This window comes from Podarcis muralis, chromosome 16, assembly GCF_964188315.1.
Source record: "Podarcis muralis chromosome 16, rPodMur119.hap1.1, whole genome shotgun sequence".
Classification (NCBI taxonomy): Eukaryota; Metazoa; Chordata; class Lepidosauria; order Squamata; family Lacertidae; genus Podarcis; species Podarcis muralis.
Genome location: NC_135670.1, coordinates 24,634,459 through 24,659,617, shown reverse-complemented (window position 1 = coordinate 24,659,617; position 25,159 = coordinate 24,634,459). Strand labels below are relative to the sequence as shown.

Here is a 25,159-nt window from a genome sequence, read left to right as displayed (position 1 = left end):
GTCTAATCATTTATGAAAGCCATTTAGGTTCGTTGCCATCACTGCCTCCTGTGGAAGTGAGTTCCATAGTTGCGGGAATGAAGAAGTACTTGTATCTGTCCTGGAAAAACATGGATGTCCTCAAGCTCTAGCATCGTGAGGAGAAGAAGAAGAAGAGTTTGGATTTGATATCCCGCCTTTCACTCCCTTTAAGGAGTCTCAAAGCAGCTAGCATTCTCCTTTCCCTTCCTCCCCCACAACAAACACTCTGTGGGGTGAGTGGGGCTGAGAGACTTCAGAGAAGTGTGACTAGCCCAAGGTCACCCAGCAGCTGCATGTGGAGGAGCGGAGACGCAAACCCGGTTCCCCAGATTACAAGACTACCGCTCTTAACCACTACACCACACTGGCTCTCAGGAAGAAGAGGAAGAAGAGTTGTTCCCTGCTGTGCATCATTTTATAAACTGCTACCATGTCACCTCTTGCCTTTTCTTTAAACCCGTGGTTCCCAATGTGCCCCACAGGGGGGGCAATTTGATTTTGGGGGGGGGGCAATTCAAAAATGAGTTATTAACAGTTAATGGCCTTTTAGGCTTCCTCTACATGGATAGGAGTTCACTTTTTGAAATATAAGAATTATATGTCACAGGTGGGCGGGGGGTATCTGGATTTGAGAGATGCTTAGGTGGGGCGTGGCCTGAAAAATGGTTTAAACTGCTCTAAACTAAAAATGCAACTGAAGGCTGTCATCCCTGGCCTTCAACCATGCTGGCCAGAGCTGATGGGAAATGTAGTTCGGCATCTGGAGGGCCAAAGCTTCATTTAATTTCATCAGATAAAATAATAATACTCGATTCTCCACTGCTGCCATGCCCTGTGGCTTTGATCTCTCAATGAAGCCTCCCTTTCCCCATACCTGTGATATGCAGCAGGGGGCGTGACCATTACAGGAAACCCAGGAGCACACCTGGGGGAGTGGCTCTGGAGGGGCCCCACCTCTGACCTTTTTCATATACTGTATATTAAAAAAACAGCTGAATCAGTAAACATTCCCTTCAAAAAGTCTGAGCAACCTGAGAATTCTCCAAAGAATTCTGGAAACTAATTAGACTGCAAAAGCCAACTGATTCAATTAGTGCCAGTCTTTTTTATCTGCCTGACTCTCTCTTTTTCTCTTTCCCCCTGTCCTTGGGAAGGAGATGGAAGGATGCCAAAAATGCTGCGATGGTTAAAGTTTACTCGGTGCGGAGGGAGAAATCTTCACCCGCAGTCTCCTTTTGGGTACCTGTGAAGAGGATGCCAAGGGACTTCTTCCTCAGGGGGAAGAGTCCGGCAAGTATGTTTGCGTCATCTTCAGGACATAAGGATTGCTTTGCTGGATCAGGCCGGTGGCCAATCTGGTCCAGCATCCCATTCTCACAATGGCCAACCAGGTGCCCATTATGGCAAGAAAAATTATATTGGGCTGGCTGAGTGACAAAAGTGATTTTCTGGAGGCCTAGGATGAAAAATTTGAGAAAATGCCATTTAGGAGAAAAACTGGGTATTATGCGCAACAATGAGCTACCCTGGAGTGTATGGGCTAAATAATTTGAGTAATTGTAATATATATAATTGGAAGATAGAGAGGTGGAAGTATCTTTCTCCCTCTCTTTCCTTTCTCTCCCTCTCTCCTGGATCTTTTATTTCTCTCTTTTTCTGCATTGTTTCTTTTTTATCTTTAATTTTTAGAAGTCCTCTGTTTTGGATTGACGAGGACATGCAAAGAAAGCTCAGACAGGTGGGCTCTGTGTTTGAGCGACGGGATAGAAAGAAACTCCCAGGTGAGCTCTGAGAAGGTCTACTTTTCTGTAGTCAGTTGTATCTTGGTTCTCGAACAGAATGCGTTCCAGGAGTCAGTTCAACTCCTGGAACCGTTCGAAAACCAAGGCACGGCTTCTGATTGGCTGCAGGAGTGTCCTGCAGCCAATCGGAAGCCGGAATGGATGTTCAGCTTTCGAAAATCATTCAAAAACTAGAACACTCACTCCTGGGTTTTGATCGTTTGGGAACCGATTTGTTCGGAAGCCAAGGCATTTGAGATCCCAGGTACAACTATGGATAAAGGATATGATACAGTTGAGGGGGGGTTATATTCCTTTTCTTTTTTATAGTTGCTTGGTTTTTATTGTCTCATATGTTGAAAACTTTAAATAAAAATAGTTTAAAAAAGGAAACTCGTAAGCAGGACCCCAAGCCCAAAAGGACTCTCCCCCTCTGGCTTTCAGCAAGGGTATTTCTTCTGAAATTTGTTCCCGGAGAGCCTGCCTGCTGCTGCTTTTCCAGGGGTCTTGCAATGCCCACTTGCTGCCTCTGGAATAACATCACACTCTCCCCCCAGCAAAGATACTGAATTTTTTATATTTGCCAAGGGGGAGCGGAGGGAACCGGAGAATTATTGTCGGCTGCTGTTCTCTCCTTAATGGGGTTGAGGGGAGCCTATAATGTGTTGGGATTTGCTCTGGGAACAGAAGAGGTGGGCAATCTGATTAGGGGGAGAAATATCTTCCCCCGAGCTGGCTCAATTACCTCTGAATGGTTTTCTAATTGACTTAGCGCTTCTCTGTGAGCACTTAGCTAGGTCAAACGCCTGCCATAGAGCAAAGCGGCTGGTGGGCTCGCTATGACGTATACATTCCCAATTCCCAAATGGAACAGAGGAAGTAAGTTTTGATGGCAGAAGCTGGGACGTTTGTGGAGGAGGGGGCGCTGCAAAAATGAGAGAAGGAAGACTCCGCTTAGCTGGTTTTGAGCCCAGTTTTAAAACAAGGGGTTTTTCCAGAATTCGGCTGTTATCAGGTGGGATTCAGTCATACAAGAACAGGCTGCGTCAGACTAGTGGTCTGTCTAATTTAATGTTGTCTACACTGACTGGTGGGATGCAGGTGGCGCTGCAGGTTAAACCACAGAGCCTAGGACTTGCCGATCAGAAGGTTGGCGGTTTGAATCCCCGTGACGGGGTGAGCTCCTGTTGCTCGGTCCCTGTTCATGCCAACCTAGCAGTTCTAAAGCACGTCAAAGTGCATGTAGATAAATAGGTACTGCTCCGGCGGAAAGGTAAAGGGCGTTTCTGTGTGCTGTTCTGGTTCGCCAGAAGCGGCTTAGTCATGCTGGCCACATGACCCAGAAGCTGTACGCCGGCTCCCTCGGCCTATAGAGCGAGATGAGCGCCGCTACCCCGGAGTCGGCCACGACTGGACTTAATGATCAGGGGTCTCTTACACTGACTGACAGCCGCTCTTTAGAGTTCCAGGCAGGGAAGATCATGCTATGTTGGCCGATGGAGGCAGTGGGCCTTTGTATACCAATTTCTGAGAACAACAGGTGGGGAGAGCCCTGCTGCACTCAGGCATTGCTTGTGGGCTTCCCAAAAGAGGCTTTGGGTTGACCACTGTTGAGAACACAATGCTGGATTAGATAGGCCTTTGGTCTGATCCAGCAACGCTGTCCTTCCTTTGCCGGGATAAAGCCAGATCTGGTAGGTTGAGGGTCTGCAATGGCTCAGTTCCTCCCTGCTCCTCCCATTCTCTCAGGAATTTCGTATGGCTGTTTTAGTACCCTGAGAAGGACGAATTCCACCGGTCTTGTGGTCAAAATGAGACTCCTCTCCCGACACCTTCAGGACCGACTCGATTTATTGTGCCATGGGCCACAGGAGAATGGAGCTGCCTTTTATCAGATGCAGAGAAGACCATCCTGAGAAAAGATGGGACAGGAAAGGAGCTCCTGAACCCTCAGAGATGGATGGGCGCTTTGGAGTCTGCGGGCGAGGAGGCTTGAGTGCAGGAATCGGTGATGCTGCAGTCCGTCGTCGGAGTTCCCTCTTGGAGCTTGGGCATCTGGCCAGATGTGGGAGAAGGGACAAGCCATTAGTACTGTTATAAGAATCCTAAGGTCTCAAATATAAATCAAATGTTCATAAATGTACAAGGTGAACACAAACATAAGTATATAAACCACGTGTCTGAAATAGTACTGGAGAACAATCCTGAAGCCATGTTGACTCTCCGAGTGACCTCAAATATTCCTCTGCAGTAAGGGAGGAAAATTGGGGAAGTCTTCCCATTGTCGTTTTTTTGCTTACAAATCCTGCCTTAAGAGCGTATTTGTGTATGAATAGGGTGAGCCTGTGATCTGGAACTCAGGAACTAAAGTATTAACTATCACAAAAGAATGGCCAGACTGCCCAGGTAATGCAATCAGTGACCATTCTCAGGTATCTTGGCAGACAGGATTTCTGCTGTAGACTGCCTACTTCTGTGATGGATGTATGCTGTTTTAGAGGGATGGTCTTGGGCGACAGGGTGGCCAATTTCAAAAGTCTATATAAGGGATTGCACACCGTTGTTCAGGGTTCTCCCCTCCCTCCTGCGTGTGGTGAGTGGGGAGCCTGTTGCAACAGTTCCTTGAATAAAGATCAGGCTTACTAGCCACTTTGCTTCTCAATATTCTCTGGTTGGCCTCTGTTATTTTCTCCTACCGATAAGGAACCCGCTTGAGGACTCTATACAGGCTCTTGGATACCCCATAAGGGAAAAGGAACAGTTTTTTCTGATAAAAGTTGCAAGACTGATCAGAGTACCTACCTAGCCAGAGGCCACCTAGAGACTGAAGACTGGTCGGCAGGGAGGTGGGTAAAGCATCTGCTTTGCTCACCCCATCCCCTCAATAGTTCAGCCTGACCTACACTCGCAGGAAAGCAAGATGATGGAACGGACTGTTCCATTTTAGGTGCATGGAGGACTCTTAGCACATACGATGAAAAAGGCCTTCGGGCTCTTTGGAGCAGGGAGAGGTGCAATATAAATAGGGGGGGGGGGGGAATCAGATTTGCAGAGTTGGAAGGGACCTGAAGTGCCATCTCGTCCAACCCAATACAGGAGGTGGAACCATTGACAGGCAGACACACCAGACTGGTTGTAACAAAGAAGGCAGGCAGGTCAGGGGGCTGGCTGAGGCCGGACTGAGGTTGGTGGGGCAGTGCCCCATTTGCCTTCTAATGGACCAGCCTCCAGGGCTCTTTCCTCTGTGCACTGAGCAACATGCGGGTGCCTTTTGATAGCCCATCGTTGAATGTTGCTTGGCCAACAAGCTGCTGTGAGAAAGAGCCCCAGTTCTGCCAAGGTGGGAGGGGTGCTCTTTGAGAACTCCTGCCCCTCTCGGCTGGCCCAGGGTTGGCAGAGCTCCCCAGGGAATTTGTCACGGAGCACAGGCATTTTGGGTCTAGGATCACAGATGGCTCGAGCCCCATCTGCATCCATTCAGGGGCACCCTCCCCACTACCTGGTCAAACTTCCGGGCACTGTAGACTTCGTTCTTGTTCATGAAGGTCAGCAAGATCCAGTCGCAGAGGAAGGAGCCCTGTCGGAGGAGGAGAGTGATCAATCAACAGCAGAGAAGGAAAAGTCTTTTTTTATTTTAATTGAATGAAGCAAGAGAGAGGAGGCCATGGTCCACAATACTCACCACTCCCACTGACGTCAGCGCCGTGGCCAGATTAATGATTGTGGGGATAAGGCTGAACTTCCCTGCCTAAGTGGAGAAAGCGACAGAATCGCTATTAGCCCTGCTTGCAGTGACCTTGAAGAATTTAACTGATGTGACAGTATGTCTGGTTTTGATGACTATTTTGACTGTGTGACGCATTTTATTCTGCTTCTACTCTGTTTTGTGCATTTTGTCTTTTGTAGTGGCTTTGGCTAGTCAAAGTAAATTAAAAAATGATAACAATAATAGTAACCTCAAGTGCTTTTGACATGTCTGGAACATGTCCTTGAACCAGGGCCATGCTGCTTGCTTACCTGGATGGCAGGTGGGGGACAGGTGCCCACAAACCTCCCGCAGAATTTAGTCTACGGTAAAGGTAAAGGTTAAGTCCAGTCAAAGGCGACTATGGGGTTGTGGCGCTCATCTCTCTCTCAGGCCAAAGGAGCCGCCGTTTGTCCACAGACAGCTTTTCGGGTCTTGTGGCCAGCAGGAATAAACCAATTCTGGTACAACAGGGCACAGTGATGGAAACCAGTGTATGGAAACACTGTTTACCTTCCCGCTGCAGTGGTACCTATTTATCTACTTGCACTGGCGTGCTTTTGAACTGCTAGGCTGGCAGGAGGTGGGACAGAGCAACGGGAGCTCACTCTGTCGCGGGGATTCGAACCGCCGACCTTCTGATCGGCAAGCCCAAGAGGCTCAGTGGTTTAGACCACAGCCACTCCTGGAGGAGATGTAAGAGAGAGATGTACCTGTTGCACCTCTCTTGTACCTGCCGACTTCGCCTTTCACCCCGACCTCTACTGGCATGTGATTCCTGAAGCTTGCCACCCTTAGCCTAAAAACGGTTCCTCCAGCCCCAACCCCACTAAGCCCTGCTTAGAATAATACTTTTGTAACGTGGCACCTGCATCCCACGTCCCTTCCATAGCAAGCATCTCTGTCCCTTACCTGCCCGTGCACAATCACATCGATGCGGATGCCGTAAGCCTTGATCAAGGTGCGGGTGCTCTTGCCCCTGTGCTTGTAGTACTTGGCAAACCTGGGGGTCAAAAGCAAGGGGCGTGAGCAAGGCTGGCTGCTGCCATAAAATGCCCAGAACTTTGGCACAGAGAAACCTGGCCCTCCTGCATGGCTGCATTGGCAGCAAGCAAGGCTGTCGAGAAAATACTTATTTCCCCCTCCTAAAAATACACCGCCTGGTAGAAAATGTTGGAGCTTAAAAGGTCCCTATTATAATGGTGAGTGCTGCTCCACTCACTCATTGGCTGAACACCTGTGATGTCACAGAATGCATGTGTTCTCTTCCCTCCCCTGGCCACACCCCTCACTAGAATGCGCCTTTGAACTCTGATCATGCCTCTTGCTACTGTGGATGGAGGACTGATAGGGAGCTGGAGAAACAAGCCTACTCCACCCACTTTTGGCCCTGGCCTCGGCATGTTCCACCCACCCACCCGAAAATGAATGTGACCCTCAAGCTGACAAAGGTCCCCCACTTCCTGGAGCTATGTGTCTTAATGTCAGCAGATGGGGGCTGGGAAGAGGGGCTCCAGGCCTTGGATGATGTGGAACCTGCAACACCCTTTGCAAAAGAAAAACCCTCCCTTGCACGCAGCTCAGCTCAAGCAAGCAGTCAAAGGAAGAGGGGCTCATGTAACATCATAGCTCTGGCTGCTGTGAGATGTGGGAATGGCTGCTATTGGGCAGGGGCCTTTGAAAGGGGATCAGAAAATTTGGAGGAGGAATAAGGAGGTCCATCTGTTTAGCGCATGGGTAGGCAAACTAAGGCCCAGGGGCCAGATCCAGCCCAATCGCCTTCTCAATCAGGCCTGCGGACGGTCCAGGAACCAGCATGTTTTTACATGAGTAGAATGTGTCCTTTTATTTAAAATGCATCTCTGGGTTGTTTGTGGGGCATAGAAGAAGAGGAGGAGGAGTTTGGATTTGATATCCCGCCTTTCACTCCCTTTAAGGAGTCTCAAAGCGGCTAACATTCTCCTTTCCCTTCCTCCCCCACAACAAACACTCTGTGAGGTGAGTGGGGCTGAGAGACTTCAGAGAAGTGTGACTAGCCCAAGGTCACCCAGGAGCTGCATGTGGAGGAGCGGGGAAGCGAACCTAGTTCACCAGATTACGTGTCCACTGCTCTTAACTACTACACCACACTGGCTCTCATTCATATTTTTTCCCCTCAAAATATAGTCTGCCCCCCCCCCCCAAGGTCTGAGGGAAAGTGGACCGGCCCTCTGCTGGAAAAGTTTGCTGACCCCTGGTTTAGCATGGTGGCCACATGGAAGCAACAGCATTGCGGGAGGGCTATGACTTTCATGCACCGCTTGTGGGCATCCTGGAGGCATCTGATTGGACACGGGAAGAAACTGGGTACTAGATTCCAGCTTCACAGCTAAGAGGTTGCCCTGCGGAGTTATCTCTACAAGGATCAGTGTGGAACGAGAGGCTGCTCTGATCACCCTCGGGCAGCTAAATGTCTTGAGTTGGCTCTGGCACCGTACAAGCGAGCCAGGAGATGCATTTGTCCCATGCACACCACACCACTGATACGGAAGGGGGGGCATGTCTTCTTCACCTTCTTCTTCACTACAATATTGTCAGGGAACTGACATCAGAGTGAGAGGCGAAGGGGAGGCTCCCAGATGATGCTGGCGAAGGACCCAGCACCAGGGGGAGAAGCAGCTCCGTAGAGGGGGAAGGAAATCAGCGCAACACCAGGGATAAAGGGGGGCAGATGGGGGAAGCGGAGAGAGAGTTCCAGGACTCTTCACTGGACATCAGTGAGGAGAGCACAGGTCCTCCACTACCCACGCCCTCCCTGCGCAGAAGACTCCCGTGCAGTGAGAGGAGGAGGAGACTGGGAGTCAAACAGCTTCTATGCTGGAAGAGGTTTAAGAAACGCCCACTGACGGATTCTGCTAGCGACTGAGACAGCCACACGGAGATGGGCTGTGCAGTCAGAACGGTTTAACAAGGCAATTTAGCCTAGAGAGGCGGCAGTTTACGCACGAGTAACTCATACCCCTTACAAATATATCCATTTATTTCCAATTGTCAATGTCAAAAGGGACTAAAATCTATAAAATTCATAGAAAATCAACGTGCCAATTTGCTCAATTTCTCTAGGACTCCATGATACCTCCCCTGTCCTCCATAATCCCTCAAGCAAGGTGTCAAGACCCTAATCCTGTCAAATCACTCTGCCAAGCCTTTCCTCCGGGCAATGCCAGGTGGCAGGCTATGCATACATGGACCATTGTCTTCCCATCACCGTACTCAGGATGTGCTTATCTGCGCATATCTCCAGCTCTGCATATTCCCTCCTCCCTCCTCCATATGTTAATCCTGTGTAACCCAACCTCTTCTTAATGTATTCATGATGTAATCTGTGTAACCCAACCTCTTCTTAATGTATTCATGATGTAACTGGGATTTATTTTGCACTGTATTCTGGGACATGGAGGGAAGTTTCAAAAGTTCATGTCACCCCTTTCTCGCTGTTCAATCTCGCCTTGAACCTGTTGCGCAATAAACTTGGATCTTCTGCAGTTTGCTCCTGTCTCCGGCTGAGCTCATTTTCCACCACAGGGACCCGCGGACTTAGTCCGACAAGCTGGGTGGCAGAGCAGCCTCGCACCCAGATTTTACCATAACACCACAAACACACAAATGCACCAGTGGTGTGTGGTCAGTGGACCAGGGGGATTAGACTAGTCCCCCAAATGTTCCAGGCAAATTAGAGTATTAAAGCCTGGTGCCTCCTTTCCGGAGCCCAGGAAGCTTCTGCCTGGCTTAGGGAAGAGGCATGATGCTCCGACAGGGTCCAAGAGCTCTCCTGCCATCTTCCCAAAGCCTGTCCAGCTTTGGAAAGGAGGCAGCAGGGCTCCATAATCCTGTCAGAGGCCTGGCACATCCTTCCCAAAGCCCAGGAAACTTCTGCCCTCCCCAATCGCCATTGCAAGCTGGCAGCTCTGGCCCTACGAAAAGTTTCACCGCACACCACTGAAAGGCACCAATACATCCCACCAACACCAACAATACAAATATTATAAGAATTCTAAGGTCCCATATATAAAATAAACGCTCATAAATGTACAAGGCGAACACATACAGTGGTGCCTCGCAAGACGAAATTAATCCGTTCCGCGAGTCTCTTCGTCTTGCGGTTTTTTCATCTTGCGAAGCACGGCTATTAGCGGATTAGCGGCTATTAACGGCTTAGCGGCTTTAAGAAAAAGGAAACAAACTCACAAGAACTCGCAAGACGTTTCGTCTTGCGAAGCAAGCCCATAGGGAAATTCGTCTTGCGGAACGACTCAAAAAATGGAAAACCCTTTCGTCTAGCGAGTTTCGTCTAGGGAAATTCGTCTTGCGAGGCATTCGTCTTGCGGGGCACCACTGTACATAAGTATATAAACCACGTGTCTGAAATAGTACAGCAGAGCAATCCTGAAGCCATGTTGACTCTCCCAGTGACCTCAAATATTCCTCTGCAGTAAGGGAAGAAAATTGGGAAAGCCTTCCCATTGTCGTTTTGCTTACAAATCCTGCCTTAAGGGTGTATGAATAGGGTGAGCCTGTGACCTGGATTCAGGAACTAAAGTATTAACCATCGCACAAGAATGGCTAGGCTGTCCTGGTAAAGCAATCAGTGACCATTGTCAGGTATGCTGGCTGGCAGACAGGATTTCTGCTGTAGACCACCTCTTGTGATGTATGTCTGCTGTAGACCGCCTGCTTCTGTGATGTATGTATGATGTATTGGGGGGGTAGTCTTGGGCTACAGGGTGGGCGATTTCAGAAGTCTATATAAGGGCTTGCACACCTCTGTTCAGGGTTCCTCCTCCCTCCTGCGTGTGGTGAGTGGGGACCCTGTTGCAATAGTTCCTTAAATAAAGCTCTGGCTTACTAGCCACTTTGCTTCTCAATATAGTTGGCCTCTGTTATTTTCTCCTACCAATAGGGAACCCACTTAAGGACTCTATACGGGCTCTTGGATACACCAGAAGGGAAAAGGAGCAGCTTTTTCTTATAACACAAGGAAAGGATCCCTCCTTTGCCAAAGGTAGCAAAACAGCTGGAGCCTTTCCTTCCAGAGCAAGGATGTGTTGTTACCTGTAATTGTATCCAGAGGAGGCCTGGGCCCACTTGGGGTCCAGCCTGCGGAAGGAATAGCGGGGGTTGCACATCGTATCCGGCAGGTCCAGGTTGCAATTCCAGTTAATGATCATCCCGATCACGCCGCCCTGCCGAGGGAAACCGGGGTCAGCGAAGGGAGAGGGCCTCTTTCCAAACACCCACAAGCCCACCCTGGCCAGTGTCTCCGAGGTGCCCACATCATCGCCACTGCCACTTGAAAGGGGAGGTACATTTGTTGGAGATGCAGAGAGGGTACAAAGATTCACATGTGGTGGAATTGTAAGAAAATAAGGGAATTTGGGGATATACAGTCATACCTCATGTTACGTCCGCTTCATGTTACATTCTTTCAGATTATGTCCCGTGGCGACCCGGAAGTACCGGAAAGCGTTACTTCCAGGTTTCGTCGCTCGCGCAGAAGCGCAAAATGACATCACGAGCATGCGCAGAAGCAACGAATCACAACCCACGTGTGCACAGACATGCCACTGCAGGTTGCGCTCTTTTCATGTTGCGAACGGGCCTCCGGAACAGATCCCGTTGGCAACCAGAGGTACCACTGTACAATGAACTTAAAAAGATGTTTAAAATCTCTTTTGCAAACCCCCCCCCCCGAAGCCTTTCTACTGGGTATAATAGGTATAGATATTCAAAAAAATGTGAGGAAGATCTTCTTGTACGCAACAGTGGCAGCAAGAATCTTCATAGCCAAAAAATGGAAAGGAGATTCCACCCCGACCAAAGTGGACTGACAAGGAAAGGATTAGAGATAATACAGATCAAAAGTTCACTACAGAGTAGGATATTTACAGGAAATATCTTTAAAAGCATTGTAAGAAGGTGACTTCTATGGCAGGCTTAGAATGACCCCTGTATAAACATAGAAATCCTTATTAAAATAAAAATTTGGGAGAAGTTTGAAGGGATAATGAAAATTGGGCTACTCAACAGAAACCTGGGACTCTCGATGGAGTGACTGGAAGTCATAATAGAAGTTGTGTTGTAATAAATTAATGTATTTTTTGGTAATTTGTATCATCCTTTGGTTTTTTTTTTTCTTTGTTGACTGTTTTTTCTTTCTTTCCAATCAATAAAGCAATTTTTAAAAAAGAAAAGAAAGTGGAGGTGCGAGTTTGCAGAAAGGGATCATGAAATGCAATTTGATGATAGTACTCTTGGCTCAGGCCAACAACCTGCCTTTTTCCATCTTCCTGCTCTCCTCCCATGGGCCAAACAGAAGCACATTTGGGCAGCCCAGGAGCAGGACCCAAATCGAACAGCATCCTCCCACTTTGCGGTTCACAGCAGCTGATATTTAAAGGCATGATGCTTCTGTCAATGGAGGTAGTGCACAGCTAGGGCAGCTGGGAGCTGTTGAGAGCCTTTTATCCTCCATGAATTTGTCCAATCCTCTTTTAAAGCCATCCAAGTTGGTGACCATTGCTGCCTCCTGTGGCAGTGAGTTCCACAGTTTAACACAGCGCTGCACGACGAAGTTCTTTCTTTTATCTGTCCTGATTTTCCAACATTGAGCTTCATCGGATGTCCACAAGTTCTGGTGTTAGGGGTTGCTCCAAGTTGTTGATCGTTTTGGTTGAAACTTCTCCAACTCAGATTAAATCAAATAAACAAGGAATATTTGGTGTTATGTTGGAGGGGATGCCAGGAAACAGGGAATTATGTTCACATGTGGTGGGAGTGTAAATATGTACAATTTTGGCAGAATCCGAGACCAGGGAGAAGAGTCGGTGGAAGAAGATTGGAAGAAATTTAAAGACTATTTACAGAAACACTGCAAAATTAAGGAATGTTAGAATGATGTTGGATTGAAGTTAAGCGGTTTTTAGCAGCAATGTTATAAAGGAATATATTAAATGGTTTGTTAACAGGTGATAATATAAAGCTATAATATATTAAGATAAAAGATTAAGATAAAATCAAAAAGGGAAAGGATTTGCTGAACTAACTAATTGAACTGGAATACAAAAAAGGGAGGTGTGAGGAGGTCAGTGAAACAAATCAGATTTAGAAAAACTGATTTGTTTTTAACTGTTTTTACTTTGTATTTTCTTTTTTCTTTTTTTCTTTTTTTCCCTTATTTTTGTAAAATGTTGAAACTTTAATAAATATCTTTTTTAAAAAATAAATAAATATGTACAATTTTTTGGCAAAGGGTGTTTAACAGAAATCACTGGGTTAATGCTGACCAAAAGTCCAGAGGTAGCATTATCATCAATTTATGATGGGGTGGAAGGTTCACAGGTTACGAAGGACTTGCTCACAAATTTATTGACAGCTGCACGAATTATTATAGCTAGAAAGCAGAAGGGGCAAGCAGAATATAATATGTTGTTGTTGTTAATACCCCACCCATCTGGCTGGGTTTCCCCAGACACTCTGGGCAGCTCCCAACAGATTAAAAACAGAATAAAACATCACACATTAAAAACTTCCCTAAAGAGGGTTGCCTTCAGAGGTCTTCTAAAAGTCAGATAGTTGTTTATTTCCTTGACATCTGATGGGAGGGCATTCCACAGGGCGGGCATCACCACCAAGAAGGCCCTTCTTCCTCTAAAATGGAAAGGTGGTATAAAGAGGTGTAGGATATAGCTATTAATGAAAAATTAACATGTGCCATTAAGGTAAGATGGGGAATACGCCGGAGAAATGATTTTGAGGAGATACGGAGGGTGTTTGTAGAATTTGTACTGTTAAAACGGAAAAGGGCCAAATGGGTGGCGCTGTGGGTTAAACCACAGAGCCTAGGGCTTGCCAATCAGAAGGTCGGCGGTTCAAATACCTGCGACGGAGTGAGCTCCCGTTGCTCGGTCCCTGCTCCTGCCCACCTAGCAGTTCGAAAGCACATCAAAGTGCAAGTAGATAAATAGATACCGCTCTGGCGGGAAGGTAAACGGCGTTTCCGTGCGCTGCTCTGGTTTGCCAAAAGCGGCTTAGTCATGCTGGCCACATGACCCAGAAGCTGTACGCCGACTCCCTTGGCCAGTAAAGCGAGATGAGCGCTGCAACCCCAGAGTCAGCCACAACTGGACCTAATGGTCAGGGGTCCCTTTACCTTTACCTTTTACCGCAAGAGGTGTTGAAATTTTGGGAGGTTGGATGGTTACAATGGAATGGTCTTGTTGGGGGGGTGCACTTTCTTTCTTTCTTTCTTTCTTTCTTTCTTTCTTTCTTTCTTTCTTTCTTTCTTTCTTTCTTTATTATATTGTCAAAAAAGAAAAAGAAAGAAACTTCTCCAACTCTACAGTATCCTTGTTGAGGAGAGGTGACTAGAATGGCACACCATATTCCAAGCACAGCTGCTCCATAGATTTGCATGGTGGCCTTAGGGTATTGGCAGTTTCATTTTCAATCCTGTTGATACGGAATCTACTGCCCCTCACACCCTGGTAGCATTTGTTTATTACATTTATATCCCACCTTTTTTACCCCAGGGAGCTCAAAGTGGCATATGGGGTTCTCTTCCTCCCCATTTAATCCCCACAGCAACCCTGCAAGGCTAAGAGCAAGCAACTGGGAAAGGGCCATAGCTCATCTGTCTTGCATGAGGGAGGTCCCAGGTTCAGTCCCCAGTATCTCCAGTAGGGTTGCGAGAGAGAGACCCCTGCCTGAAATCCTGGAGAGCTGCTGCCAGTCAGTGTAGACAATATGGAGCTAGATGTACCAAAGGTCTGGCTCGCTATAAGGCAGCTTCTCATGTGCCTACGACTGGCCCAAGGTCGCGCCTAGAGAGCTTCACAGCCAAGTGGGGATTTGAACCCTGCTCTCCCAGGCGATAGGCCAGCACTCTAACCACTAGGCCACACTGACTCTCTGCCCCACTTCATTACTCCCCTGGTCAATGAAATCCTTGCTGGGGTAAGTAAGAGTGTGGAGTCCATCTAGCCGAAGAGCTAAACCCACGGGGTTAGGAGCAGCCGGGATGGCTGAGAGATGAGCTTCACTGAAGCAACCGATAATATACCCTCCATCCCAGGAGAGCGATGAGAGTCGATTGGGGCTGATTGATATGAAGAGAAAGGCAATTAGAGGGCGGCCAGCTACCCGGAATTGGCAACCTGAGGGAGGTTGTGGGCATCCCACAAGTTGGCGGGGGTTGTGGAGAAGGAAGCATCAGGCTGGAGCTTCCGAAGGGGGCAAACTTGCCAAGTTGCCGGAAGATACGACGACGGGCAAATCCGTCAATTTCTGTTTCTCTCTGAGAATTTTTCCAAACTTCAGTTCAGTTCTCCGTGTTTCCAAACGAGTTTGTGATTTCTGAAAATCCACCAGCGTTTTAATGTGATCCCCCCCTCCTAATATATATACATTTTGCATTCTGTGCATTATTTAAGCTACCATTTGCAATTTTTTGCACCCATTATTTGGGGGAAATCTGCAGGTATGCAAATTTCAAAGGACGGGTGTTTCGGTTTGAGTATTGCTTGGGGAAGTGTGAATTAGTTAGGTGCTTCTTAAATTTGAATTGAATTGAATAGAATTGAATTGAATTTCTCTCCCCTGCACCCAGACAGAAGTTCTAAGTCATGGGTAGGCAAACTAAGGCCTGGGGGGCGGATCCGGCCCAATCGCCTTCTCAATCCGGCCCATGGATGGTCCAGGAATCAGCGTGTTTTTACATGAGTAGAATGTGTGCTTTTATTTAAAAATGCATCTCTGGGTTATTTGTGGGGCATAGGAATTCATTCATATTTTTTTCTTTTCCAAAATATAGTCTGGCCCCCCACAAGGTCTGAGGGTCAGTGGACCGGCCCCCTGCTAAAAAAAGTTTGCTGACCCCTGTTCTAAGTCATCCTTTCAAACCTGCTGCCCTCCAGAGGTCATTGGAGTTCCATCAGCCTCATCCAGCATGACCAACATTCAGGGACGATGTTTGCTGATGGTTTTCAACCCTTGCAATGGGGCTTGCCTTTAGCAATGTTTAAATCTGCTGCCCGACGCAAGCCCTGTTAAGAACGTTTCCACTCAGGCGCTCCTGATCTGAGCCAAAACCTGACAAAAGCAACATGATGGACCTGACTTTGTACAAAGCAGCTTCCTACATCCCTACACGACCTTTACCTTTTCAGCCAGCTGGGTGAAGTTCTCTCCCGCCTGCTCCACAATGAAGCCCAGCTTGAAGATGGGGCAGTAGAGGCCTGTGGTTTCGTTGAAGGTGCAGCTCTTCAGGTAGCTGTCGTCGTTGTCCTTGACGTTCCCTCTGGAGAGAAGACGGAACAAGGATCAGGAGCAAAAACTCTCCTCCTGTGTGCTGCTGGCCTTTTTCTGGCACAGCAAAATTGCATCAGAAAAAGCCAAGTTGACACACAAGGGCAAATCCGCCCTCAGACATCATCCTGCATGCATCGCAGTCACTGGGCAGGTCAAGATTTCAGGACCCAGTTTGGGAACTTCCCTTCAAGGGCCTAGGACTTGGGTCAGGTGACCAACCCTACCTGGATGCGCTGGTGCTCTTACTTGGTAAACCGGAAGCGAGGGAAATGGATGTTGTTCTTGATGAGGATGGTGAACTCTGGGGCCATCTTTGACAAGTTCTCACTAGGAAGCAAAGATGTCTGCTGTTAAAGTCAGGGTAGAAAAGATCACACACACAAACACATACACAAGCATACACATATACAGTGGTACCTCGGGTTAAGAACTTAATTCGTTCTGGAGGTCTGTTCTTAACCTGAAACTGTTCTTAACCTGAGGTACCACTTTAGCTAATGGGGCCTCCCGCTGCCGCAGCGCGATTTCTGTTCTCATCCTGAAGCAAAGTTCTTAACACGAGGTACTATTTCTGGGTTAGAGGAGTCTGTAACCTGAAGCGTCTGTAACCTGAAGCGTCTGTAACCCAAGGTACCACTGTACCACTGTTTCTGAAATACCTACATTAGCTCCCAGTACATTTCCGAGCACAATTCAAAGTGTTGGTGCTGACCTTTACAGCCCTAAATAGCCTCGGCCCTGTATAACTGAAGGAGCGTCTCCACCCCCATTTTTCAGCCACTGAGGTCCACCTCTGAGGGCCTTCGGGCGGTTCCCTCACTGCAAGAAGTGAAGTTACAGGGAACCAGGCAGAGGACCTTCCTGGTAGTGGTGCCCACCCTCCCATCAGATGTCAAGGAAATAAACAACTATTTGACTTTCAGAAAACATCTGAAGGCCAGCAGCGGAGGAAGCTGCTCAGGCACCTGGGGCGGCGCACCCAGGGCAGGCCGAGCCACCCACATTGTAGGGCCTCTGGAGTCTGCCTGCCTCCTCCCACTCAACCGCCCTACAGCTGGGGGGAGGCAGCAGGCAGACCATTTGGGCAGCGCAGAGCCTGTGCGCACCTAAGCCACTGCGTCTCTCCCAGAAGAGAGGCGTGGCTCGGGTGCACTGCAGGCCCTGAGGTGAGAGCCGCCTGGCATTTTGTCACCCCCCTCAGGGGTGACACCCGGGGTGACCCGCACCTATCACACAGCCCTTCCTCCGCCCTGCTGAAGGCAGCCCCGTTTAGGGAAGTTTTAAATGTTTGATGTTTTATTGCGCTTTTAATTCTGTCAGGAGCTGCCCAGAGTGGCTGGGGAAACCCAGCCAGATGGGCGGAGTATATATAATAAATTATTATTATTATTATTATTATTATTATTATTATTATTATTATTATTATCATCATCATCATCTCTGTTTATCTCCATGTCCCTCCTTACCTGACAGATGCTGCGTCCTCCACTGGGCACCAAGCTCTGATCTCACAGGTTTTCATGCTGTAGTTATAGGAGATACAGCGCCCTGTCTTCTCTCCTATAAGGAATGAAAGAACAGGGGCACAGGTGAAAGCTGGCCACCCCACAACCCCATTTTTTGAGCCTGATGGGGTGTTGTCACCTCAATATTGCCAGGAGGGATGGCATCTGGGGGAATGGCGTCTGCACTAGAAAGCCTTCCCCAACCTGGTAAATGCTGGATGTTTTGAACTACAACTCCCAGCAGCCCAGCCAGGGCAGCTGTGCTCCCATCAGCCGTAGTGTCATGCAGCTGCAGAGACCGGAGCCGATGGGAGTTGTAGTCCCAAATGGCTGTGCTGACTGGGGCTAATAGGAGTTCTAGTCACAAATGATGGTGCTGGCTGGAGTTGGTAGGAGTTGTAGTTCAAGAACATCTGGAAGGCAGAAGATTGGGAGGTTTGTAGCTGTGGGCTCCAAGGCATGGTCTGGAGAGGCACCACCTTGCTGAATGTCTAAAACTGCTCAGTGCCTAGATGGGTGGCCACCTGGGAATTGCATGCACACCTGAGAATAACCCAAGGTTCCAGAACAGGTGAAAAGCAGAGTACAGATGCAAGAAAAGAAATAAATGGCTAAAAACCCAGGAGAGAGCCAAGCCAGGGATTTCACAACTCGCTCACTTAGATCCTGAGTCACGCCGGTTCCTGTCATGAGACAACCCCATTGCTCACCATTCCCCAGCATATCCATCTCTCCTGCATGGCAGTCCCTGTCGGAGCGGCACAGAGCCCTCACATTCTGCAAAAGGCGGACAAGAGAGAGTAGTTAGTGTGGGATATGATACATAAGTAGCAGTCAAGTACAACATTTCTTGTTTTCCTAGAGTGGACATGCAGGGGAATGTTTGGTCCACCCAGTCGAAAACTTCCTGTTTCCTCCTGGCTGGGACATACTTCCTTTGCATGTGACTAGAGGTGGGCGTGACCTTACCTGTCCAGGTAACGAAAGGGCAGGGCACACTGCACACACTCTCTCTTTGACTTCCTCCATCGTTGGAGCAGCTTTTTAGCTAGAGATGCTCTGCTGGCTTCCAGCTAGCACTGGGATTATCCCCATATGGGATAGATCCACATGTATATGCTTTGTAACTAAGTCTGCCTTCAAGGATCCAACTGTGAACTGATGTGAGTAAACAACTTTTATATACTTTTACACAAGATTGTGGTGTGTTTATTCTTTTAAGAGGGATATAAGGGAACTTACCAGGAACCTAACAGCGAGAGGCTTACACAAGCCTGCAACCAGTTATCCACTGTGCTTTTAAAAGGGGAATGTAAAACTCTGCTAAGTAAAGGAATTTGCTAGCACAAGTTAGGAAGGATATTAATAAACAATATATCCTCTCCTGCCTCCCTGAACATTCCCACAGTTAGAAGCACAGCAAGATCCACAGTTCGTGGGGCAAAACATCTGCCTCGACAGGATGGTTCGTAGTGCCTCTTTTGATGAACGGGCAAACATTTGAGATAAAGGAATCGGGAAGTGGATAGCCAATCAGGGATGTGAAATATTTGGCACGGCCAATTCCTACCTCGGGGCAGGTGTCCTGAGTCTGTGAGGGGGTGACTTGGACGTGGGTGATGATGCTGAAAACACTGCCTCCCTGCAGACGAGACGGAGAGTTAGAGGTGTTACACAAATTTTTATAATGATGGGGGGGGGGTTGCCCCTCCAGCACACAGTGTGCAACCCGCCCTCTTTGTTCACACACACAATGTCTCCTCAAAGCACCACATAACGCACGACACCACACCATTCTAATTTCATTTGACTCAGGGAAAGGAATGGCTACCAAGGGGAAACTTGGGAAATGAGTAAAGACAGCCCTAACCCCTGAAACCTGGGATCATGTACGCCGCAGCCCCAGCACAAGAGAGAATTACTGGCATCCTGGCAAATGGGTGCCAGACAGGTAGTCATCCCATGGAAAATAGCAAACCGTCCAGGAATGGATTAGCTCCCAGTCTGGACAAAGAAGTGCGATTACCTGGCCTGGAAAACCAGGAACTTGTAAATATTTCCATTGTATCACTGGATGGGTGTAAGGTGGAGAGCAAGGGAGGGTTAGAGGCAAACCTGATGAACCAGTTTCTGCCAGATGACCCTTCCCTGTTTGTGACATATCTATGATGTCTCTGTGATGTATGCATGATGCTTCACCAAAGGTGTTTGTGGGCAAAGCATCCAACCAATCAGCCTCGTGAGAATCCTGGGCACTTTAAGAACATGAGAAGAAAACCTGGCTGCTGGATCAGGCTAAAAGGGGGAAGGGGTCCCTCTAGCCCATCATGCAGTTCTCACAGTGACCAAACAGATACTTCAGTGTTGGGCCAGCTCAAGACATTTTGGAACCTGAGGCAAACCACAAAATGGGTGTCCCTTTCCCACCAGGTAAGAAGAGGTGAGTGATGATCTACAAAGGGGGAATAAAGATACAGTTAGGATTTGTTGCCCCTGTGGATTCTGCCACCTGAGGCAATCACCTCAACTTGCCTCATGGTTTGGCCGGCTCTGCCTCAGTGGAAAGCCTGCAAGCAGGACCTGAGTACACAGCACTCTCCCTGTTTGAGTTATCCAATAAACATAATTGAGTCTCCCCCCCCCCCAAAAAAAGGGTTATGGAGTTCCCCTCCCCCCAAAAAAAGAATGGTTCTGGAGGCAGAGCATTTGCCCTCTTTTTACCCCAAAGGCTCTACACGATGTCCCTGTGACGTTAACATATGAGAGTGCTGGAGGTGAAATAGTTAAACAGGTTACCCAATCAGAACCCAGGGGGTGGAGTCAGAGGGACTATAAAACCAGCTCTGGGAGGGGCGAAGGGAGAGTTTGTTGGGAATTGGGTGGTTGGTTGGAGTGGGAGTGAATTGAGATAGTCTGTGGGTAGGTTGAGTTAGTGTAGTGAAATAAGCTGAGTCAGGAACAATTAGGAGCTGGGAAGACAAGTAAATATCTGAGAGGCGGTTTAGTGAGTGAGAGCAGGTAGCGGAAGTTATAGGTCTGGATAGGCACCCCATAATTGTAATGGACCGATACCGTTTATGAAACCACACACTTGTTAAACTGCAATAAATAAACAGAAGTTTATGTTCCAATTTAACCCTGGCTGGACTCAGTATTGTCCGAGGTAGGGCCTGGGTGGTGGCAGCAAGAAATAAAGTGGTGGCACAGGGATAAATAGACGGTGAAACGTCCGGGGACCCTGTGTGATCGCCACAGTCCCACACAGGTTTTTATGACATGACATTGTTGGAGACCTTATCATCGGGAAGAACGATTGTGGTGCCCTGCAGAGGCTGGGTTTCCCAGCATGCATCAGTCCCAGCCAGCAGGGCCTGTGGCCACATCAGGAATCATGGGAGTTGTAGTCCAGAACCACCTGGAGGCCTAGGAGCCAACTCCTTGGAGTCCCTTCACACACATACCCCAATATAATAGGTGAGGGTGCTGGGCCACCCCAAGTTACTGGGCATTGCCATGCAAATGGTACGCCTGTGTCATGTCATGTGATTGATTATGCAGCCCCCCCCCCAAATATTCTATTCAAGTTGGCACCCCTGACAGCAGGACACCCATTTGTCTCCTTTTGCCTCCCGTAATCCGGAAGCGACATCCCTGTGCTTCTTCCGCCGCTGAGTTCAGGTGTGTGTTCCTCGCCCTGTCTGCAGAGGGCGCTCTCGCGTGCTCACCTCTGGAGGCTTCACATATTCCTCCACATCCCAGACCTTGTGCTGAGAGCGGCTGACACCCTTCACTTTAGTGATGACGGAGCTTTCTGGGCCCGACTCGCTCTCCTGGTAGCCCTTCTGGATGATAAACACGTACCTGTTGAGAAACCAGCAGAGTCTTGTAGCACCTTTGTTATAAGAATTCTAAGGTCCCAAATATAAAATAAACGTTCATAAATGTACAAGGCAAACACATACATTATATAAACCACGTGTCTGAAATAGTACAGGAGAGCAATCCTGAAGCCATTTTGACTCTCCCAAATTGACCTCCAATATTTCTCTGCAAGGAGGAAGGAAATGGGAAAGCCTCTCCACTGTCTTTTGCTTACCTGTCTTAAGGGCGCATTTGTGTATGAATACGGTGAGCCTGTGACCTGGATTCAGGAACTAAAGTATTTACCATCACACAAGAATGGCCAGGCTGCCCAGGTAAAGCAATCAGTGACCATTGTCAGGTATCCTGGACAGGATTTCTGCTGTAGACTGCCTCTTGTGATGTATTTCTGCTGTAGACCGGCTCCTTCTATGATGTATGTATGATGTTTTTTGGGGTGGTCTTGGGCAATTTCAAAAGTCTATACAGTGGTACCTCTGGTTACGTACTTAATTTGTTCTGGAGGTCTGTTCTTAACCTGAAACTGTTCTTAACCTGAAGACAACTTTAGCTAATGGCGCCTCCCGCTGCCGCCGCGCTGCCGCCCCCGATTTCTGTTCTCATCCTGAAGCAAAGTTCTTAACCCGAGGTACTATTTCTGGGTTAGCGGAGTCTGTAACCTGAAGCGTCTGTAACCTGAAGTGTATGTAATCCGAGGTACCACTGTATAAGGGCTTGCACACCATTGTTCGAGGTTCTCTCTCCCTCCTGTGTGTGGTGAGTAGGGACCCTGTTTCAACAGTTTAATAAAGATCAGGCTTACTAGCCGCTTTGCTTCTCAATATTCTCTGGTTGGCCTCTGTTATTTTCTCCTACCGATAGGGAACCCACTTAAGGACTCTATACGGGCTCCTGGATACCCCATAAGGGAAAAGGAGCAGTTTTTTCCTATAACACCTTAGAGACTAAAACCTTGTATTAACAACATAAGGACAGCCTGGTGGGTCAGGTCACTGGCCCACCTAGTCCAGCCTCCTGCTCTCACAGTGACCACCGAGATGCCTGGGGGAGACCCCACAAGCAGGACCTGACCATAAGAGCAACATTTTCCCCACCTGTGGTTTCCAGCAACTGCGATTCAGAAGTACTGCTGCCTCCAGCTGTGGAGACAGAGCGTAGCCCTCATGGCTAACAGCCATTGATAGCCCTCTTCTCCCTCTTTCCAAGCCATTCCAGTTGGTAGCCATCACTGCCTCCTGTGGCAGTGAGTTCCAAAGTTGAACTATGCATTGTGTGAAGCACTTCATTTTATCTCTCCAGAATCTTCCAACAAAGGAGATGTGTCCACTAGTTTTGGTGTTAAGAGAGAGGGAGGAAAGATTCTCTCTATCCAACCTCTCCATCAGATGTCAAGGAAATAAACAACTGTCTGACTTTTAGAAGACATCTGAAGGCAGCCAAGTTTAGGGAAGTTTTTAGTGTTTGATGTTTTTAATATTCGGTTGGGAGCCATCCAGAGTGGCTGGGGAAACCCCGCCAGATGGGCGGGGTTCTAATAATAATAATAATAATAATAATAATAATAATAATAATAATAATATGATGATGATGATGATGATGATGATGAAGAAGAAGATTATGCCATGCATAATTTTTAAAAACTTCTACCATGTGGCCACTTACTCACCTGCTCTCTAAACTAAAAAGTCCCAAACGCTACAACCTCTCCTCGTCCATCATCCCCTTGATCTCTTTGATTCTACTTTTCCAATTCTACAATATCCTTCCCGAGGTGTGGTGACCAGAACTGTACTCTAAATGTGGTCACGCACCATCAATTTGTATCAAAGGGGCTTTTTTATCCCATTCCAACACTTCTCAGGAGGGCGCCGTTGCCATTACAGTGGTACCTCCGGTTAAGAACTTAATTTGTTCTGGATGTCTGTTCTTAACCTGGAACTGTTCTTAACCTGAAGCACCACTTTAGCTAATGGGGCCTCCCGCTGCCGCTGCGCTGCCACTGCGCAATTTCTGTTCTTATCCTGAAGCAAAGTTCTTAACCCGAGGTACTATTTCTGGATTAGCGGAGTCTGTAACCTGAAGCGTCTGTAACCCAAGGTACCACTGTATAAGAGAACAAGAGAGGCATTCATGGTGAGTTCCGGCACCTCTATTTCTAGAAAAATAGCACTATGATACTGACAGTTTTATTTTCGATTCCTTTCCGAATTATCTGTAGCATGGACTTTCCCCTTTTCACAGCAAAACCACACACTAGGTTGACATATTCCCCAAGATGTCTGGTACAATCCCAAACTCTCGTCCCCGGTCCGTCGCTGCCACTTCAGATCCCATGAGTGTCTATATGAAATTAAGATATATATTTTTTTGCCCTGACTTTACATTTGATGACACTGAATTGTATTTGCCATTTTACTGCCCATTTGCTCAGTTTGGTCCTTTTGGTGCTCTCAGCAATCTCTCTTTCTTCTAACAGCCTTGAATGATTTAGTATCATCAGCAAACGCTCACCCCTAATTCTGGATAATCAATGAACAAGTTGAAAAGCACATATAGGAGCCCACTAAGCAAGACAAGCAAAAGTCACCGCCCCTCCCCCCCCCCCAAAATGCAGCAGGGCTCACTTCCCACATTTACAATAAAGTTAACAGAAAATATATTTTCCCATCACTGGCCACCCCATTCAGTTCTGATCCTAGAACTGTAGAGTTGAAAAGGACCCTGAGAATCTTCTAGCCAAATTGTCTGCAATACAAAAATATGCGGCTGGGATCAAACCTGCAACCTTGGTGTTATGGCACTCAGTGCTTTTTTTCGGGGGGGGGGGCGCATAGGTACGCATACCCCAATCATTTTGTGAATCTTTGCACTTTTTTCCATTTATTGTATTTATTTTCCCCAATTTGAACCATAAAATTGTGATTTTCTGGAGTCAAAATGAGAGGAGTACTCCTAAACATATTTTTTTTTGGGGGGGGAGCACTGTCGGCACCAACTGAGCTCTATCCAAATGCTCAGTTCTGGGTCTCAAAAAAAAAATAATCACCGGATTGCACCACTTCCCACAGACAGCCCAGACTTACCAGATGAAATAGACCAGGATGAGGAGCTGAACAAGTCTATAGATGACCCCAAGGTTCCTGTTCTTCACCACAATCACTTTGGGAGTCTCGTAGTTCCAGAACTCCCAGAAATAATCCAGGCACCCCATCATGTATTTCCCCCCAGGGTTGGAAGCGTGGGGGGGGGGGATGGGGGCAGACTCCAGGCAAACAGCAGCACACAAACCCCCTGAGGTCTTCTGAGGAGGTGTGGTGATGATGGTGATGATGTGGATCTAGCTCTCCCTGCTGCAACCGTATAGTGTTTCACTCCATTAGGCTCTGCTCACGGTGTCCCAGCAAGAACCACCCCATCCTCAGCTTCCACATTCTGGTCCACACCAGGGAGACCTTCTCCTCCCTGCTTGCTCCTTTTGCAAGGACCAAATCACATCTGCCTGGAGGCTCCCTTGGAACAAGACAATAGACGCTCATCCCTGTGGCCGTGGCGCCCTCTGTGGCCAGAGAGCAACAGTGCACCTCTGAGCCAGCACCTGAGCTTCGCTCATCCATCTCTCGAGTAGAGGAGTGTCAACAAAAAATAATATTTAGAACATACTGGACCCCACTATGTTTGTTTAAAAAAAGGGCTATCAAGGTATCTAGCTCTTGGAGATGCAACAGGGATAACGCTTCTCTAAAACATATGTTTTTTCATTGTCCCATACTGAAAGAATTTTGGCAGAAGGTAACTCCCCAGAGCCTAGGGCTTGCCAATCAGAAGGTCAGCGGTTTGAATCCCCGTGATGGGATGAGCTCCCGCTGCTCGGTCCCTGCTTC

At 47.9% G+C, this 25,159-nt stretch overlaps 1 protein-coding gene and 1 long non-coding RNA gene across 2 annotated transcripts; one reads left to right on the top strand and one right to left on the bottom strand.

Annotated features, from left to right (window-relative positions):
• The first annotated feature begins 220 nt into the window (after window positions 1-220).
• On the top strand, window positions 221-4,464 carry LOC144325796 (uncharacterized). Its single transcript, XR_013390973.1, has 2 exons — window positions 221-1,315; window positions 1,711-4,464. It is a non-coding gene; the product is annotated as an uncharacterized LOC144325796 (long non-coding RNA).
• On the bottom strand, window positions 3,636-24,706 carry P2RX2 (purinergic receptor P2X 2). The gene is made up of 12 exons (XM_028710662.2): window positions 24,362-24,706; window positions 21,122-21,257; window positions 18,967-19,038; window positions 18,107-18,173; window positions 17,358-17,451; window positions 16,138-16,218; window positions 15,742-15,880; window positions 10,639-10,769; window positions 6,460-6,550; window positions 5,485-5,550; window positions 5,302-5,379; window positions 3,636-3,857 (listed from the first exon to the last, which is right to left on the bottom strand). Exons 1-12 carry the CDS (start codon window positions 24,490-24,492, stop codon window positions 3,753-3,755), a joined length of 1,191 nt encoding a protein of 396 aa, XP_028566495.2. The 5' UTR covers window positions 24,493-24,706; the 3' UTR covers window positions 3,636-3,752.
• Window positions 24,707-25,159: the final 453 nt, after the last annotated feature.

Excerpts from the sequence above, each read along its gene's own strand:
- P2RX2 (XM_028710662.2), bottom strand. The coding sequence starts at position 24,492 with ATGATGGGGTGCCTGGATTATTTCTGGGAGTTCTGGAACTACGAGACT. Across the intron at positions 21,258-24,361 it reads ATCCTGGTCTATTTCATCTG|GTACGTGTTTATCATCCAGA; the intron begins GTAAGTCTGGGC and ends GTTTCTCAACAG. Across the intron at positions 18,174-18,966 it reads CTCAGGACACCTGCCCCGAG|AATGTGAGGGCTCTGTGCCG; the intron begins GTAGGAATTGGC and ends CGCCTTTTGCAG.